The sequence below is a fragment of the Trachurus japonicus genome, chromosome 6, assembly GCF_045865225.1.
Source record: "Trachurus japonicus isolate A0001 chromosome 6, Traja_1.0".
In the NCBI taxonomy this organism is placed as follows: Eukaryota; Metazoa; Chordata; class Actinopteri; order Carangiformes; family Carangidae; genus Trachurus; species Trachurus japonicus.
Window position 1 is genome coordinate 33740324 of NC_140912.1, and position 19351 is coordinate 33759674.

Genomic DNA, 19351 nt, shown 5'->3' on the forward strand with positions numbered 1-19351 from the left:
GAGGCAACATTAGCATCTATTAATAGCCCATATGTGAGGCGTTTAGGAGACATTAGTAAACTGTATTCTCTTCTGATAGTTTGCTTGTGATGCATTTAGGGGAAATTGGTAAAATATAGAATATACTGATACTCCAGATGTGGTGCATTTAGGGTACATCAGGAAACCTAAGCATCTACCGACAGCCCATAGAGAGGCATTAAGGGGACGCTGGTAAACCGTATTGTCTTCTGATAGTCGGTAGCATGTGAGGCCTTCAGGGGACGTCGGTAAATTGTGGCGTCTACAGATGCATGCGAGGCGTTTGGGGCCGTCTGTAAAACTGCATCTTCAGAGAACAACAGTGTCTCTCTGTCTGAGCTACGTGATCGTCAGTCTCACATCCTGCAGACAGTAAACACATCATCGCTTTGATCCATTACAGTCGCCGCTATTGATCGCAACATCATCATCATCATCGACTCTAAAAGCAGCGTATTCATTTCCTCGATGAGCGGACTCGTTTCCCACACGCTGCCAAGTCAGTGAAGGCGACGCAGACGAAGAGGAGGAGGAGGAGGAGGAGGAGGAGGAGGAGGAGGAGGAGGAGGAGAAGGAGGAGGAGGAGGAGGAGGAATGACGAAACGCTTTGTTGCTTTGTGGCGAAGCATCAGATGAGAAAACTGATCCCACTCTCATTTTAGCTGCAGACGGGGGGAAGTTTCCACAAACGCATCGCGACCCTGAAGCACACACACGAGTCTTTAAAGGGATAGTTGAACATTTTGTCAAATTGGCCCATTGCCATAATCCCTATAGTCATAGCAGTAGGTTTGTTACCTTTAATTGTCGGTGCAAACTAGAGCTACAGAGGCTCATTATGGGATTTCTTGGTTTCCCTCATCAAACTCATCAAATACACAATCCAACAACTCCACAACGCTCTGGTGGACAAGTTGTGAGCTGCACATTCACCACGCTATGAGATAATAACACAACGTTACCACACAGAGTTGTTTTAGAGGGAAATTCATGCAAAACCGCTGATGCATGTTGCCTTCAGGGACAGTTTTTCATCAAGCAGTCTCTGAATTTCCCTCTACAACAACTCTGTGTGGTAACGTTGTGTTATTATCTCATAGCGTGGTGAATGTGCAGCTCACAACTTGTCCACCAGAGCGTTGTGGAGTTGTTGGATTGTGTATTTGATGAGTTCGATGAGGGAAACCAAGAAATCCCATAATGAGCCTCCGTAGCGTAGCTCTGAGCAGCTCACGGCTCTGCTCCGCCGTTCTAAAAACAGCTTGCACCGACAATTAAAAGGTAACGAACCTACTGCTATGACTATAGGGATTATGGCAATGGGGCCAATTTGCCAAAATGTTGCACTATCCCTTTAAAGGACATTCTAACATGAGAGTCGCTCTACTGCCTCTGACCTTGATGTCGAAGACTCTGATGAAGTAGGATCTCTGTGGGTTGTCTTTGACCAGACAGGCCACTCCGCAGCATCTCTTGTTCCAGCAGCTGCTCCGGTCGGCGCCGTACACCTGCACCACCGCCGAACACAGAGTCTGACACGGACAGGAGAGAGGGAGAGAGAAAAAACTTTATTTACATTTCTACCAGAGACGAGTCAGGCTGTTAAAGCGCTACGGCGACCAAACACAATGCAGAGTTACCTACGAATAATCACAAATAAAACTGTAAACTGCAGCTCGTCTTCAACAACAGTTTGTGTGGCGCCAAATGTTTTTAAAACTGTAAAATCATTTATCATTTTGTAAATGCTCTGTCCTCCATTTTGTTTTTTCTGGACACAAAAAATAGCCAGTTTCACTTCACCTGAGATAAAATTCAGGAGCTGCCACAGGAGGAAAAGGAGAATGAAGAGGAGAAGAAGTTTTTTTTTTTTTTTAACGTTTTATTACAATTTGCAGGGACAATATTAACTGTCAAAATGACGCTTATTTTTTTACATAAACAGATTTATCTATATTATAAAACAGAAGAAAAAGAAGATGAAGAAGAAGCAGAAGACAACATGTGGTGAAGCTGCACAGTCAGGAGAAATGTAACTGCCTGGCTGTGATCATCTCCCTTCATTAACTGTCCAGATTTCACACACACACACACACACACACATCTGGTTCCTTGTTAAAAGCCTCTGAACTGCACGTGTGTGTGTGTGTGTGTGTGTGTGTGTGTGTGTGTGTGTGTGTGCGTGTGTGTGTGTGACAGAGCGACAACGGAACAGGAAGTAGAAACCTACACGATGCAAATCTCAACATGATGTAAAATCTAAAATCAGATTAAGAGTCGCACACATGCAAAACATGGACACACACGCCTCTGGATCTGACTGTGAATTAACTTTTTTACATTTTCCAGATCCAGAGACATTAATTAAAGGCATATTCCACTTAATTAGCAGCAGGGCTGTTAAAGTTCACACCTTAATGCAAACTGGTTTTAATGACACTGGTTTTATTTCTGTTTTTTTGACCTTTGACCCCAGCACCCCCATAGTGTGAATCAGCTGCAGATAAACTACTGTGTTTTTATTGGAGCTTCTTTTTTTATGCTGCTTTCTGGACGACATTTGTCAATGTTTTTGTTTCATGTGTAATAAAGTTACATTTGCATAAAGCAGCAGATTCGTACAGGGGGAGTGGAGGCTGGAAATCAAACCTGCGATCAGAGCCGATTGATTATTAAAAGGCTTCAATGAAAACAAATGCACACGACCAGGAGGAGGGTTAGCAAAGCAGAGGAAAAGTGACGGCTACTGGCTGGTACGATGTAAACAGGAAGTCGTTGTCGAGCCCGTCAAAATTTCTTAAAGGGATAGTTCAACATTTTTTCAAATTGGCCCATTGCCATAATCCCTATAGTCATAGCAGTAGGTTCGTTACCTTTAATTGTCGGGATTTCTTGGTTTCCCTCATCAAACTCATCAAATACACAATCCAACAACTCCACAACGCTCTGGTGGACAAGTTGTGACCTGCACATTCACCACGCTAAAAAAAGATCCGTTTTGGGTTTCTATGAAAACGCTGGGGCGGCGTTTCGAGATCTTCCACGTCTGAGTCTCCAAACTGCAACAACGTCGGAAAAAGTTGCCTTTAGACACACACAAAAAAAATAGTAGGGACCTGCCGTGCCGTGTAAAAAAATCCCCAAACAACAACAAAAAAACTGATAGTGAGTGCGTGTCACGACTTCCTGTATCTGGACCTTCAAATTAAAAGCCCTATAGTCTTTCATAAACAGTTCAGTCATATTGATTTTGACTTAATTTTGACAAGACACGGCTCCAAATGTTTGTTTGTTTTTTTCCCTGCGACCAATCACTTTTTGGTCGACCAGTGATTGGTCGACTATTTGGGTGAAGTTATAATTGTTATTGTTAGACTATATATTGTTGTTATAATAAATAATCCAATTTTTGCTATCAAAATCTTCTTCTTTTTTTAACCTTGAAAAATTTGAATTGAATCGAATCGTGTATCGAACCGTGGGCCAGAAATCGAGATACGAATCAAATCGTGACTTTGGTGTATCGTTACAGGCCTAGTCATGGAAATAACGCCACCGAATCGCCGTTTATGGTCGGAACTACGACGCTATCTGATCGTCTTCCAACCTCTGACTTTCATTTTTGATCAATGAAAACATTCTTGGCAAATTTTTTCACTTTCGTCCGTCTCGCACCAGTCCAAGAATTTCACTGTGTGCGCGGAGGCTCATGGGAAATGTAGTGTGAAAACACTGACAGACATGACAGCGGACAAGTGTTGGATAAAGGGTTAAAATGCCACGCTTTCCCCATTACAGTGGACAGGGAGAACAGTTTGTTTTCCCCCACGGCTCTTGCCGGAAGTGACGTTTTGTGGGCCTGCCGACTCAATCTATCCGTGTCGACCAGCTCTAAACTTTGCACATTATGTCGCCTCAAGAGTCAGATGGTTCTTGTTCTGGTTCTAGGGGTCTTGAGGGCCCCTCCTCCCCCTTCATCCTCCTTCCTTCACCAGAAAACTTCCTTGTTGGGCACGGAGTCGTGTTCATTCAGCCTTCACTCTCAGGTCTAGGGCTGAAACGATTCATCGAGTTACTCGATTAACTCGATTACAAAAAATAGCTCGAGGCAAAAACTCTGCCTCGAAGCTTCGTTATATTCCTATGACGCGCAGGGATATTGTTCCACACGGACCGTTGTTAAGGAAACACACCACTACCGCGCGATGGTGGAGAGTCGGGATATCCGTAAACGGCAGAGATAATCTAAAGTTTGGGATCATTACATACTCAAAAAGGAAGGTGCAGTGTGTATACTGCAGCGGCGCCGGCACCTGTAACCCCCGCTCCGCTTCCCCCGCTCCGCAGCCGTCATATGTAAACCTTCTTCAGTCTATGATGTAAACCTACCGCAACTTCTCAAAAAAAGAAAAAGAAAACTCCGGTCTCCTGTGCTGGACAGGTTCCTGTTAATACGTCTCTTAAAGCCCGTTTGAGCAGTTTCTAAGATGCTACGGTTCTCAAAGACCCGACCTGGTCCAATCCGCAGGTGTTGAAGCCTGGACCTGATGCAGCTGGACTCACGAGCATTAATTCTCAGCTGGACCATGGCAAAATAAATAAATAAATAAATAAAGAAGCCCGTGGTCCGACCTGACCCAATTTTTAATCAGAATTTTAATAGAAAACATAATTTGTTTTTTATGCCAAGTCTTGACTTATAATTGTATCATTTACATTTATTTTTTTATATATATAAATTTTATATTGTTAACCTGTTTGGCTTGATATTTTATATTCTTTGGTCTCGGGTAATTTCCAGAAGGAGCAAATGTGCGATCCTTATTTGTAATGTTGTATGTTTAAATTTACAGTAAGTTAAAGCAGATATCAGTGGAATGTTTTTGTTAATATAAGTCCTAAATAGTCCTATTTTCCGTCAGCAATCACTTACATGAAGTATTTCAGCCTAAACACGAGTCTCTCCGTCACTCTGCTCTACTGTAACCCGAGGAGAAAATTTTCCTTGTGGGATACAAGTGTTATCCAATGAGGGGAGAGAACGGCATGAAGGGCTGTGTGTGCAGCCAAGGGATGCGCCTGAATGTGGTGACGTAGCACGAGGACCAATTGATGCCTGACAAGGGCGGGGGCTGCTAACTCATGGTGCGTTCAAGGAAACTCGTACTTTGTGTTTTTCCTTCCTGTGAAGTCATACCAGTTCGATCTGGTACGAGTTCACGGGTCGGAAGTTACGAGTGGCCGTTATAGGGAACTTTCACAGACAACAGGACGGTAAAAACACGAGCTACGGGTTACCTGGAACGCTACCAAGTCGTAGTTGTGACTTGAAGCTGTAACTTACGGTTTCAAAAGCCTGCCTTGAACACAGCATTAGCCGAAACGGCCGTGCCACTGATATCTGCTTTAACTGTGTTTTACCTACTTATTGCACTTGCAATAAATGGGCTTTTTGGAGCCAATAAAAAAGCCAAATGCTTGATCATTAGAAGCCACATCATTTTTGTTGTTTTGGTTGTTTAAAAACATTATCCGATTACTTGATTAATCGATCGATAAAGTGCTAGATTAATCGATTACAAAAAGAATCGATAGCTGCAGCCCTACTCAGATCACCGCTGAGAGAAACTCCTCTAACCTGGTTCTGTCTGAAAACGTCTCTCTGCCTGTAACATCCAACATCTGGTTCCCTGAAGCTCATGAACATTCAACACCAGAGCCGGAGCATCAGAGCGGTTGAGCAGAACCGGGGGGAACCACCTGGGGGGTCGAGGGGGTTGAGGTCGGGGATGTCGGGGGGGTCGGTCGGTGTCTGAAGTGAGGAAACAGATCTTCTCTCATGTATTTGAATGGAGCCGGTTGTCGGTGGCCGATCCCATCACATGCAAATCACCGCTTTGTGACACCGACCGACACTGTGTTTCTACTGTTCGCTGTGATAACAACAAGAGGAAATAAATGTCACCATGACAACAATCATATCTGGTCAGGAGGAACTGTTAGTCAGCTGTCTGGTGTTGATGTCATCATTATCGACTCTGGGGTTTCATTTTAAACGAGTCGTGTTTCCTTCAGCGCTGATTGTTTTTGTTTTTTTAATCTTTCAATGATTAACATGAGGCGGTTTGAGCAGTTATTCTGTTAACACGCTCCATCTCTCTACCTCATACTTAACGGATTGATTTTAAAGAGGTATTATTAACTTTAAAAACCTTGAATAAAGGACCCTTAGAACAAGTTACCACCAGATAAAAGGTTTTTAATCAGATCTAAAGACTTTATTTCATTACTGGTTCAGTTTAGTTTTAAATAGACTGTTTTCATTGTCTTATTTCTGTTGTGTTGTTTGTTTGTGTCTTTTTGTGAGGCATGTTTTAACCCCATTAAGAAAAAAACTGTTTAAAAAGATTATAATTTCTCGTGTTGTTGCTGTTATAAGCCTTTAAAAAACATAATCCTAGACTTTATAGTTAATTTGTAAAGGAGAAAAGCATGTGAATTGTTCACTGAGTAAATGACATGATGATGGTGCATCAGCTGGTCACCATGGAGCCTGTTAGAAGCGTCATGGCAACCGATCAACATCAGTTGTGTTGAGACAGTCTGGACCAGAGTGGAGCTCAGAAGAAGAAGAATCAGATGATCCAACGACACGAGGTTTAAATTAACAGAGGAATTATCTAGAGTTTGGAGGTCGTCCATCGGTGGGGAAAAACAAACAAAAAACAGACCCACGCTAGAAGTTGTCTGATACAAGGTTATTATAGTTTTAACATCTTCATTAGTTTGTATTTTTATTTAGTTTTTCAGTTTAGTTTTAGTTCAACAAGTGATGAAGCAGTTTTACTTTAGTTTTTATTATAAGTTTTAGGAGAAAGCCTCTGTCAGACCTCTGAAGATGAACCTCCAAATTTGTGGGATTTTTCCCTTTTGCGCTTCAGACAAGACAGCTTCCAAAACGGCAAATATTTTTGCCCGCTTTGGTCGCTCGTCAAGAGACTGACGTTATAGTTCGATCTCGCTGGTCATTGGGGAGCGCGTCATAGCTAATTACCATAAAGTTAACCAAGACTCAACTTCTCGTCTGGTGACGTTTTGAAAGCGTGGTGACGGCAGTTGATGCTTTGGTCGCTCAGGTCGCCGGGCTCTCATTGAAATTAATGCAGAAGTAAGCGGAATGTTTGTGTTAATATAAGTCTTAAATAGTTCTATCTTCCGACAGCAATCACTTCTATAGAGTGTTTGGTCTGAAACACGGGTCTGTCAGTCACTCTGCTCTGCTCTGAGCCCAGGAGAAAACTTTCCTTGTATCCTACAACCTTTATCCAATGAGGAGAGAGAACGGCATAAAGGGGCGGTCCTCTCTGTGTGTGCAGCCAAGGGATGCGCGTGAACGTGGTGACGTAGGGACGAGGGCGGGGACTGCTAACTCCATCGGCTGACAGGAAGTTAGACAAATTACTTCTGCTTTAACTTTGGCGTTTTTGAGGCTTTGGAAGCTTTTGGTGTGAACGCACAACGCACAACTATCTAGCTGTGGGTCGTACTCAAGGGGGCAGTTGTCGGTCTGAGAAGTGAAGCTCACTTCCGCGTTCAAAAAACTGCAATCCCCTCTTCTTCCTCTGGGGGCTGGTGTCAGAAGGGAGCATTCCCCATAGACCCCCATGTTAAAATCGCCGACTTTACATCCTCAGTAAACATGTTAAAAGCCTGGTGTCAGAACGTTTTTTCGTCTCAATCGATAGTTTCTACCCCCGCACACACTCTGAGGGGGGTGAATTTTTTTTTAACTCTACCGTTTTACTGTTATTAGGTTAAAACTCTGGCCAATTAGGGCGCGGAAACGTTGAGTGACAGGTCCGAGCAGCTCCGTGGACAGCTGCTTCGAGGCCAGTGGGCGGGTTCTCGGCCGGCCAATCCAACATGGCGCTGTTCAGGCCGCCATATTTGAGTCACAAAAACGACTCCCCAAAACCAATGGGGGACGTCAAGGACGCTACGTCCATTCTTTTTACAGTCTATGGTCGTACTCCAAGTCTTCCCATATTGAGATGTGGCGTTTTCTTCCTGCAGCGTTACACATCTCTAAGAAAACTACAACTAAGCTGATGTTATCTATATCTCTTATCTATATTATGTGTCATAAACTCTAATAAACTGTTTTCTTGTCTGTAACAACATCTATGTCCCATCTGTCCGTCCTGGGTGAGGGATCCCTCCTCTGTTGCTCACCCTGAGGTTTCTCAGATTTTTCCCTGTTAAAAGGGTTTTCTTTGGAGTTTTTCCTCCGTGGATGTGAGGGTCTAAGGACAGAGGATGTTGTTATGATGGGATGTGAAGCCCTTTGAGACAAACTGGTGGTAAATATAATTGCCTTGCCTTGCCTATCTGAGTATACTTTAGTTTCAGGTAGTTTTACATTGTTCATTGGAGTTTTGATTTAGTTTTCCTTTTTGGAAAAATTGTCACTTTTATTTTTATTTCAGTTTACTAAACTATTTTCAGATTTAGGTAAGGCAAGGCAAGGCAATTTTATTTGTATAGCCCGTTTTTACAAACAGTTTGTCTCAAAGGGCTTTACATGGCATAGTAACAACATCCTCTGTCCTTAGACCCTCACATCGACTGAGGAAAAACTCCATGGAAAACCCTTTTAACAGGGAAAAATCGGAGAAACCTCAGGGTGAGCAACAGAGGAGGGATCCCTCACCCAGGACGGACAGACGTGCAATAGATGTTGTTACAGACAAGAAAACAGTTTACAGTTTGTCACAGAATGTGCGAAATATGGAAATGTTAGCAGGTTCCAGGTAACTACAATAACCCTGCTCTGATCCCTGTTTGAGCTCCAGCACCACACACACACACACATACACACTCTATCAGCTGGTCTGAGGTCATGTGACTGACTGGAGCCTCCAAACGCTTCATTGTTTGGCCCTTTGTTTCCGCGGGTCGGCCTGCATGTTGAGGATCTGAGGCCGTCCAGCAGCAGCAGCAGCAGCAGCAGCAGCAGCAGCAGCAGCAGCAGAGTTACGTAACCATGGAGAACTGGAGGAGATGTGAGCAGGACGTCGCCTCTCTGACCTCACAGTTGTTGTTGTTTCATGTGAAATCGACGCATCGGACGTTTTGACCTTCAGGAACAGGAAGCCGAGTCCAGCTGCTGCTGCTGCTGCTGCTGCTGCTGCTGCTGCTGCTGCTGTCCTCAGCACCGTCCCGGCCTCGGACCGCTGTGGTTTGTGGTTTTCGAGGTTTCAGCAAAAGGTCACGCTGCGTTAAATCCTCCGCCAGGATCCCTCTGTCCCTCTGCAAACTCCAGCCACCGAGGGGGGGGGAGGAGGAGGAAATGCCGCTGGGCCGGTTTCCTCCTCTGTGATTTATGAGCGCAGGTCAGAGGAGCAGCAGGAAACACTTTTCACCATGAAATCACCGCTCAGCATCACACGGGAAAGGTCAACGGTCGCCTGTTAAAAGCCTCATTTAGGCTCTGTGAAACCTCACCGAGGGAGAGGAACAACGTATGCAGCAGGGTGCCGCACCTCGGCATCGAACGCAGCGCAGAAGAACCAACACGTCAGCATGATTCGTCGCCGTTCAGTCCTCAATCAACTCATCCATCAATCACACCATTCAGAATTAATCTAGAGGAAGTTATAAACCGTTGAAGTCATCAATCAAAACAGAACGTCTGTAAACATCAGGCTGCTGAAGCTTCTGCAATGAGGAATTTGTTGCTTCTCTGTTTTATGTCTTTTATGGTTTTAGGACAAAACCAAGACATTTCTTTATTGACTGACGGTTTACAGACAAACCAGTTCAGAGATCAGCTTCCTGACTATTCACGACATCTGAACATGTCATCATGAACTCTGGGAACTTGAACTGCGGACGATCCGATTGCACAGAAACGTACAGAAAAATCTCTGATGAGAAGTTGAAGCTCTTCGTTTATTTTCTTCCTGGTTAAACTGGTCTGCAGATATTATTGCTAGGACGGATCGTTCAGCCATGGAAGTCAATGTTTAGTGAACTTTGTTGACTGTAGGGGATTATAGATTATAGATTTTCTTGGTACGATTAATGTCAGATAAATAATTACGGTGTTACGATTATCACGCATCAATACATTTCACAACACTATGAATGTGTTAAGTCAAATACTGTATAGTCAAATACATTTACATTACTAATCTCTTAATATAGGACTAGTTATTAATCCCCAAGGGGAAGTGTTTACAGTCACAGTCACAAAAGTCATTAATTGTCATCTATACCGAATGTTAAGGTTATTTTATTCATCTTTTTAATTACATATGACATGCTAACATTTAAACTCCTTACAATTCAGTGTTACGTCAGATAAATGGACCAGTATCCGTGCATTTTCCTTTACTTTGGCGCCACATCTGCCGATATGGTTCCGACATAATCTTTTTTGGAGAGTGACGGTATTTAACAATAGTTACCATCAATTAATTGTGGCGTTTAATTGTGAAAACCAGTAATCATGACATCCCTAGTTGAGCGACCGGTGAACAGTAATGCATTCAAAGACCGAATCTAGCCAATCAGGTTGGACGCTGAAGGTCGGAGCAACATTTTCCAGGAGGAACTTCACCTCATGTTCACAGGTAGTTTCTGACTCTCTTCCTTCAAGACTTCATCCTGAGGACAGTTGAGTATTTTGTCAGGTGTTTTCCCCCAAAGGTCAAGAGTGAAAGTCCAAACCTCATCAGTCACAGCCAAGTGGAGCTGTACTCATAGTTTGAGTTGGGAATCTCATTGGAGCTCCATCTTTGTCCCAGTTTACGCAGCAGGAAAAATCAAATAACTGATGAAAACATGTCAGCCTCCTCAACACTAGGTGGCGATATGTGTCATTTCAGTGGGTTAACATGGAGCCCTTTCCAGTTGACCCATTACGTCACCTAGGAAACAACTAGATAAATGAGTCAGGCAGCAAACCGGTGTTTCAAACAGCGACAACATGGAGAATCCGACAGCTTTGTTCATTTCATACAAACTGTACACGTTACTTATAGCGCAGTTGAGACCCATGCTATCCCTTGTGGTTAAGTTTGTTTTTGTAAGGCAATACAAGAACGCCATACACTACTGGAGGGTTTACAACAATAGTCTTTCTTCTACGCCACACTTGGTGACGAAAAACATTGGTTTCCATTCGCATCATCTGGGCGTTTTCGTCACATCTCGAGAAGTCCAGTCATAGTCTAACGCGTTTACATGCACTTCAGTCGTCCAGTTATAGTCCGACTAAGGCCATAATTCAGTTTTTTCATGTAAACGTACTGCGTGCTTCAGCTCTTGGATAAAAAATGGAGCCCAACAGAAAAAAGGACAAAAGAAGAATGTAGTTTTTCCATCACATCTTCTCCAATTTGAGTGTTGTTGTCTGCGTTTTCTCTGTGTTTTGAAAATCTGTAGCCGTCAACCTTGAGCTGGGGGAAAGTATGATTCATCATTATTTTGTTATTGTCTGACACTTTAATGGACTTTAAATGATTCACTGAGAAAAAGCCAGATAAAACCAAAATAAATGCTGTTTGCAGCCTCGCATTAATTATTTCTGCAACGACTTCCAGATCTGTAACTGGAAGCAGAATCCGTTGTGTTACAGTGTGAGGTCAGTGTTAAAAGTTTTGTTTTCATGAGAGAAAAATGTGAGTTTTCAAGCTAAAACTGGAACCATAAAAAAACGAGAATCTATTTTGTTTTGACAGTAAAAAGATCAACTTTTTTGATCATGGCTGGAGCTCCTTTGGTCATGTGACAGGAATTAACCAATCAGCTCCTTGGGCCTCGCTTCTACCTTTCTGTCTAAGGACTCCCCAACATCCGGTTGAGAGGTTTCGGTTGCTTGGTAACAGTTCAACACAACCTAGATACAGAAGATGATGATAAAAGCAACATGGCCGCCGTTTTCCCAGAGAATCTAATTCAGTTATTCTCAAACTCTGCATGCACTCAGCCTCCAGATAAACCCCCCTCCACTGAGAGACCTTTAAAGTGCAGAGGGGCACTCCACAAATCCGAATTAGCAAATTAGCCACAAAACTTTAGGAAGTTTAGGAAGATTATATCTCATATTCTCTGAAATTGTGTTTTTTTTTTAACCCTATTTAAGAAACCATCACCTTACGTAACTAAACCCTAAACCCAAACGTAATAACCCGTGTTTTTACTTCTTTTTAGATTCAAATCCGTATCATCAGACTCAGCTTTGATATGGTCACAGATATCAGTCTAACTTTCTAATCCTGCTTTGGGAAATACCCTCCGAGTGCAGCCCCTCCATCTGTGCAGGAGGTCTGACTCTGAATACAAGTCGTCGTCCTAAACGCTGGTCTTTAACTGAGACTCACTCCGGTGACACAAACAATGGTGGAGTTGAATTACACACCACTTATCTGGTAACACCTGGACTTCTTCCCAGTTCCTGTGTTGCATATTTTTTTGTTTGAGATACAAAAGACTGTTCGGTCAATCATTTACTTAGTGTTATTATTTGTTATTCCCTCAATGGTTGAATAAAAGGTTTAACTTTAATTAACAAGGAAATATAAACTAGATATACCAGATATGTTGATACCTGGGGCTGCAGAAACATTTCAGTCGCCACCCGACAGTTTTTATCTTCCATGATCCAGCTCAACTGGTCAGTGCAACCGAACCAGTCTCAGTAAAATTGACTATTCATGCTCAGGTGTTTGACTTGTTTCAGTCCGGCCTGCAGGCTCAGCTCCAGCTCACCTCTGAGACCTGCAGCCGCTCTGACATTAAAAAACCTGCTGAGCTCGTCTGCAGCCACCACATTACATCAGATCAAACCGCAGGCTCGCAGCTTTTACGGCTTTTTGTCCTCGTCCAAGAAGGGTCCAATAAAAGCCAGCTGGTATTATACACTGCAGAGATAAAAACTGTGTTCAGATGCTGCCTTCAGGTTCCTGGGGTGTTTAAAGCCCCAGTATGTAGGAATTCTCCCCCATCTAGCGGTGCGGTTGCATATATGAATGTATTCTTGATGTTGCATTCACCTGAAATCGGGCAGATGTCAGACAGACAACAGACGCTGCATGTAACAGGATAAACAAGCGTCTATGTAAACAAGTGGTCCGACAATATGTTGTCATGGCGATGTGGTATTGTTTTACCTTTGTCTTTCTCTGGTGGAGTAAAATGACATCCGGTTGGTTTGCCGACGGCCGTCTGCCTGACTGCACCTGAATGCAACACCAGAGCCTCCGTCCTTCCTCACACTACACAGTGGTGACAGTTTTAACAGGCCGAGCCCACAGCTCCGCTCAGTTTCCGTGGTTACCTACGGTCACGCTGCCACTCGACGTAAAAAAAAATGGCGATGCAACATGGCCGCCTCGGTTCGGTGCGTCGCCCACTTATGTATTTGTAACGACTTGTAACAACTCATTCTAAGGAACCAGAAAGCTTTACTTTGTATGCGGCTGTGATTCACCTTCAGTGAAATACGGATTTATGAAAGACATATTTGATTTTTGCTAATAAAAAGCCAAATAAGTTACATACTGGGGCTTTAAAACTAACTAAAAAGTGAAGTGGCCCTGAAGTCGTCGTCGTCCCGAGTGGCAGCATCACTGATAACAACAACTTCCTGTCTCCAGACGTCAAGAGGACAAACAGCCATCCTTGATGAAGTGGAAGGAAACGCTGCACCCAATGACTCCTCGCTCCTACAAAAAGGTCTTTTTTAAAAAAAAAACATGACTCAGCATTTGGGGATTTCTAACTGGAAATGACTGAATTCCATGATGTTTTCAATCAAGTCAATAAAAACAATGGTAGCAAGGAGGGCATCGCTATTTTTAGACTAAATAGGAGCCACTTTAAGACTTGGAGCCAGATGTTGTGTTGTGTTGTGCCACAAACTTTTCTGCCATTTTCTGAGCAGGGTTAGGTTAATATTTGATCAAAGAAGCCTCAAGCACCAAACCAAACTTGTTATCCAAGCAAACTTCTAATCACATAAATCAACAACCCTGACATTAGGAGCTTTAACTGCGGGACATGTCCGGCGTTCCACCTGAAGCCTTCCTGGGCTTCCTGCTCTTCCAGGTGTTTCTGAAGATAAACTGTGGTTAGATTTCACACTACAGGCTCTAAGGTCGGACCAGGGATTATCTACAGTGTCAATTGGAGCTGGAATAAAATAAAAAATGGGAGTTTTTCCAGCTCTCCAGTGTTGCACAGTGTTTGCTCTTGGTGGGAACGTTTCTCTCTAATGTTGTCAGGTCTTGACCTTTCTCTGTAAAGTGCCTCGAGGTAATGTACACTATGCGTTAGTCCAGCATACTTAATTAAATAAACTGAACCTTTGATACCTACTGCACTTAATGTATTAATTATTAAGTTGATATAATGTTTTGCAACAAAAAAAACATACACATCACAGAGCAAAGTGTTTTTAAAAGGCTTATTTGGTCTAAAAACTCAAATATAATCAGCAAATCCTCCCATTGAAGAAGCTGCAAACAGGAATTGATTGACTTGATCGATAACTTGAAAGATGAAAAGATCTGAATAGTTTTTAATTCATTTTTCATTGACTTAATCCTTCAATACGCATTAAAAGATATCAAAGCATATATTTAATGAGTCAGTAGCTAGCTAACATATTTACATGGCCTAGAGCCCAAATTAAGCCCATACTCAAATTTGATTAGCCCAAATCAATTCCTTTGAAACGATGAATGTTTACATGATATATGGACGATAAAATTTGCATTTCCTGTTCCAGACATGTTCATAATAACCAACCAACAGACACATTACTGATGTAAACAAACAACATTGAAGCTATTAACTTTCAGCTACCAGTTTTCTTTTTTATTGCATTTGTCGTTAATGTTTTAATCTACTTCTTATTTATTGATATCATGATTAGTCGGTGCATTTAAAAAGCTGACAAGCCACATTTAGCTTCAGAGCAACTTGCAAGTTTGGGCTTTTTTCAGAAACAGTTTGCACCAGGATCACTGCATGGTTTGCACCTTCAAACTGCAGCCATGTAACATTTAAGCTAATGAACTTAACAGGTATATAGGCCTCTTTGTTTTTTGAAAAATAGGCCTACATAATATGTAAACAGTAACGACATCAGGGGGGTCGAGGGTCGCAGATGTCATTGTAGCACCAGGGTCACACACACAAACCGTGTTTCTGCTGCTTCATACCAACTCATCCTGATTAAAAAAGGAAGATGCAGACGTATATATATATATATATATTTGCACTGGGTGGATGTTATCTGCAGCTTTTTTTTGTGATGACTGTGATAAACAATATTTAGGCTTTGATATCATGATTAGTTCGTGCATTTAAAAAAAAAAAAAAAAGCTGACAAGCCACATTTAGCTTGAGAGCAACTTGCAAGTTTGGGCTTTTTTCAGAAACAGTTTGCACCAGGATCACTGGTTTGCACCTTCAAAAGTGCAGCCATGTAACGTCAACAGAAGCTAATGAACTAATATGTTTGTTTTAAAAAATACATAATATGTAAACAGTAAGGACGTCAGGGGGGTCGAGGGTCGCAGATGTCATTGTAGCACCAGGGTCACACACACACACACAGCCAAGCCGTGTTTCTGCTGCTTCATACCAGCTGATAATGACTAAAAAAAAGGAAGATGCAGACGTTTTTTTTATATTATTTGACCTAAGTGGATGTTGTTATCTGCAGCTTTTTTTTGTGTGTCTTGAATGTGCAGGTGATAAACAAAACCAACTTAACAAAAATGAAGCTATTAACTTTCAGCTACTAGTCTTTTTTTTTAAATTTTTTTTTTATTGCATTTGTTGTTAATGTTTTAATTCACTTCTTATTTAGGCTATTGATATCATGATTAGTCGGTGCATTAAAAAAAGCTGACAAGCCACATTTAGCTTGAGAGCAACTTGCAAGTTTGGGCTTTTATTGATGAAGCTCAGAAACAGTTTGCACCAGGATCACTGGTTTGCACCTTCAAACTGCAGCCATGTAAGAGTAATAAGTAGTAGTAAGTAATTAATGGACTAAACAGGTATATAGGTTTTAAAAATATATATATAATATGTAAACAGTAACGACGTCAGGGGGGTCGAGGGTCGCAGATGTCATTGTAGCACCAGGGTCACACACACAGCCAAGCCGTGTTTCTGCTGCTTCATACCAACTCAGAATGATTAGAAAAGGAAGATGCATTGTTTTTTTTTATATTATTACACCTGAGTGGATGCTATCTGCAGCTTTTTAAAAATTTTTTTATCTTGAATGTGCAAGGTGATAAACAAAACCAACTTACGGCGCATTTCCTGCCCAGGTAGCCGAACAGGCAGTCGTTCTCCTGCGGCGTCAGGAGCAGCGAGCCGACGTTAGCGACTCTGCGGCTCGGCGGATGGCTGTTCATGGCTCCCAAATCTCCCAAAACGATAATGCGGTTGCACTTGCAATTGCAATGCAAACTCCGATAACCGATTACAGAAAGAAATCCATGCGGGCTCCGGTTGCTGCTGCTGCTGCTGTGGCCTGCAACCGGATCATCTCCGCTGAACTCCGGGCTGGAGGAGGAGGAGGAGGAGGAGAAGGAGGAGAAGGAGGGGGACGGGGGGAGTCAGTGAGTGGTTCCCAGGCTTGGCCCCGTAGAGTAAAGACTCTAGACTCCTTACTTTAGGCGTTAATAGGAAAAATAAGTTATCGTTTTCCGTCTGTGGGCGGCTAAACGCTCAACTTTCATTCGGAAACTCCAGCAGCTGCAGCAGCGGCGATGCGTACATCCAACATGGCAGCAGAGCGGGGCAGACCACTTTAAAAGGGATGAGAGGGAGAGAGGGGGGTGTTGCTATGGACAAACTCTGTATTTATTCACTAAAAATGTGGATAACTTAATAAAATCGAATAGAATATGGGAGTTAATACATTATTTGACTTTATTTTCACGTTAAAACTAAATCGCGTTTGCGTTTTGGGGGTCGTTGCGAAGCTAAAAATGTCGTTGCTAACTCGAAATGGTTCAGTCCGATGTGGCAGCAGGAATGCAGCTCGAGCTCTGCGGAGGGAAAGGGAGGAGCGCGTGGAGCGGGGTGGGAGCGTGACGCAGCGAGGGGAGGGGCCAGATGGAGCAAAAACGAAAAAAAAAAAGAAAAAAAAAAGTAAATAAATAATTTATAATTTACTGAAGATTTTTCTGTGTGTTTTTAATGGCTTTGTTTGGGGGGAAATGATAAAATATGCTTTGATTTAACCACACAATGAATGATAATAAAGCAAGATTTCACCAGACATAGTTACAGAAAATGATTTAAAACAATTATAGTGTTGTATTAAATAAGTAGCCTACTAAAAGCTGTTTCTCCTTTACATGTAACACTGTTATTTGCACAGACAAAGGCACATGTAAGAAGAATCATACTATACCCAGGTTATCAATAACACTTGATATTATTTACATTTAAGGTAAACTATTATTTGGCTGAATTAATCAAACTAATAGTTAGAAATGGAAACAAATGAACCATCATTGTGTAATTTTAACATAGTTGGTTTTGTTTATCTTTTATTTTTTCTCTTCATAATATTTTATGTTTAATTGCTTATAGGTATTTGTACAGGCCTCACGGTGGGAGGCAACCCACTGAGACTGAGGAGTCAGTGTTTTTTTGTTTTGTTTTTTTGAACCACCTCTGTCAGTGAAAAAGATCTGTGCCTCTGTAAAGACCTTCTAGGAAAACATCCTGTAGATAGGCTATAGATATCCTGCATTCTTCAGCAGTTTACTGCACAGGAAAACTCATTACTTCACAGGCTAACACAATGAACTCCTGCCTTTTCTATTATTGCAGTGTTGGTCTTGTAATCTGTGATGTTTTACCTCCTCACACCAAATGAAACAACCCATTTGTTGTTTACACATTAAAAACATCCTCCAGTCCTCCTTACGTTATGTTTCACCACTGCTTGGAACTGCATGCAGCACATGTTGGGATGACAAAATAACTTTAATTAACTTCAGATTCCTTATCAAAGCTGACGAGATGAGGGTTGTGATGGCATGGCCGGCAGATGGACAGACGGCAGCGGAGGTCGGTGTCCTGCAGGTCCCGCCCCGCCAGGCCGGCCGGCTGGCTGCTGCGTTTAAAGCTCCATCAGTAGCATTAACACTAACACTAATCTGTGGACCAGCTGCTTCTATACGCTCGACTGTATGAAACACCGAGCAGAGGCCAAACAGGAGGAGTTAAAGCACCATTCATTCACAAATATCACAGGACCACAACCTGACTCGACAAACCTGAGTCTCCAGTTGTGTGATTTGTCTTTATCTGGACCAGGCTTCCTGATCTCTAAGGCCTCGTTTATCTGACGTTTGAATGTGTCCGTGATGTGGTTGTTTCCTCTGCAGTGATCTGTGAGGTTTTCCTGTTCTGCTTTGTCTGTCTCTGTCAAGCAGGTAACATCTCCTTACTCATCTGTCTGAACACAAAGGAACATAACTATCTTAAAGGGATAGTTCACCCAAAATTCAAATTTCGTTTCAGAGTGCTCCGTGGCTTCTCTGAGTTACAGCGGGGCTCCGTGCAGCAGTATTTGTCCATATAATGGCTGTGAATGGATACCACTTTTCTTCGTCCAAAAAGACACACCAAAAAACATCCAGATACCTCCATAGTGCTCGTCTGTGATGTCCCTCTTGTATTGAAGCCCCGACATGAGAAATTGTTCCGAAAAAAAATTAAATAAGTCTATATTTTAAGCTTGTTTGTAGCGGAAGCTCCCAGTGTCTCAGTTCACTGATCTTCCTGTGTCAGTGCAAATTTTGCGTGATTTGCACTGACCGGCGGAACAATTTCTCATGTCGGCGCTTCAATAGGGATGTGGGTGAGTAGATAATGAGTGAAATTTGAATTTTGGGTGAACTATCCCTTTAACAAGAAGATAAAACAAACAAAATTAACTATTGGATGTGTTTAAATGACCCGAAGACATGATACATGATATATTCACAGTCTGCCTTCTCAATAAAAGGGGTTAACCTATGGAACACTTTACCCCACTCACCTGAAACCGGAGACTGACTCCTTTAACAGAGGACTAAAAGCATGGTTAAAAGCAAAACAACAATGCTCTCATGTATAAATACGGACTTTCTCATTGTTACTGTCGCGATCATGAACTTTGTTTTATTTCCTTTTGCTGATCATATGCTCTGTATTTCCAGAATATATAGCTGTTGTGATCATGAACTTTGTTTTATCTCATACTGTTGATGATAATATGCTCTATGTTTTTAGAATAGCC

At 42.3% G+C, this 19351-nt stretch overlaps 1 protein-coding gene across 2 annotated transcripts in view; it reads right to left on the minus strand.

The window, feature by feature from the left end:
- wasla (WASP like actin nucleation promoting factor a) overlaps positions 1 to 16513 on the minus strand; it is a 40633-nt gene extending 24120 nt beyond the window's left edge. For both annotated transcript variants that reach the window (XM_085780268.1, XM_085780269.1), the window contains exons 1-2: positions 16359 to 16513; positions 1419 to 1553 (exon numbers count right to left, since the gene is read on the minus strand). In XM_085780268.1, the coding sequence (XP_085636394.1) occupies positions 1419 to 1553; positions 16359 to 16463 (240 nt within the window). In that variant the 5' untranslated portion in view covers positions 16464 to 16513. The remainder of the gene's footprint in view (positions 1 to 1418; positions 1554 to 16358) is intronic.
- Positions 16514 to 19351: the final 2838 nt, after the last annotated feature.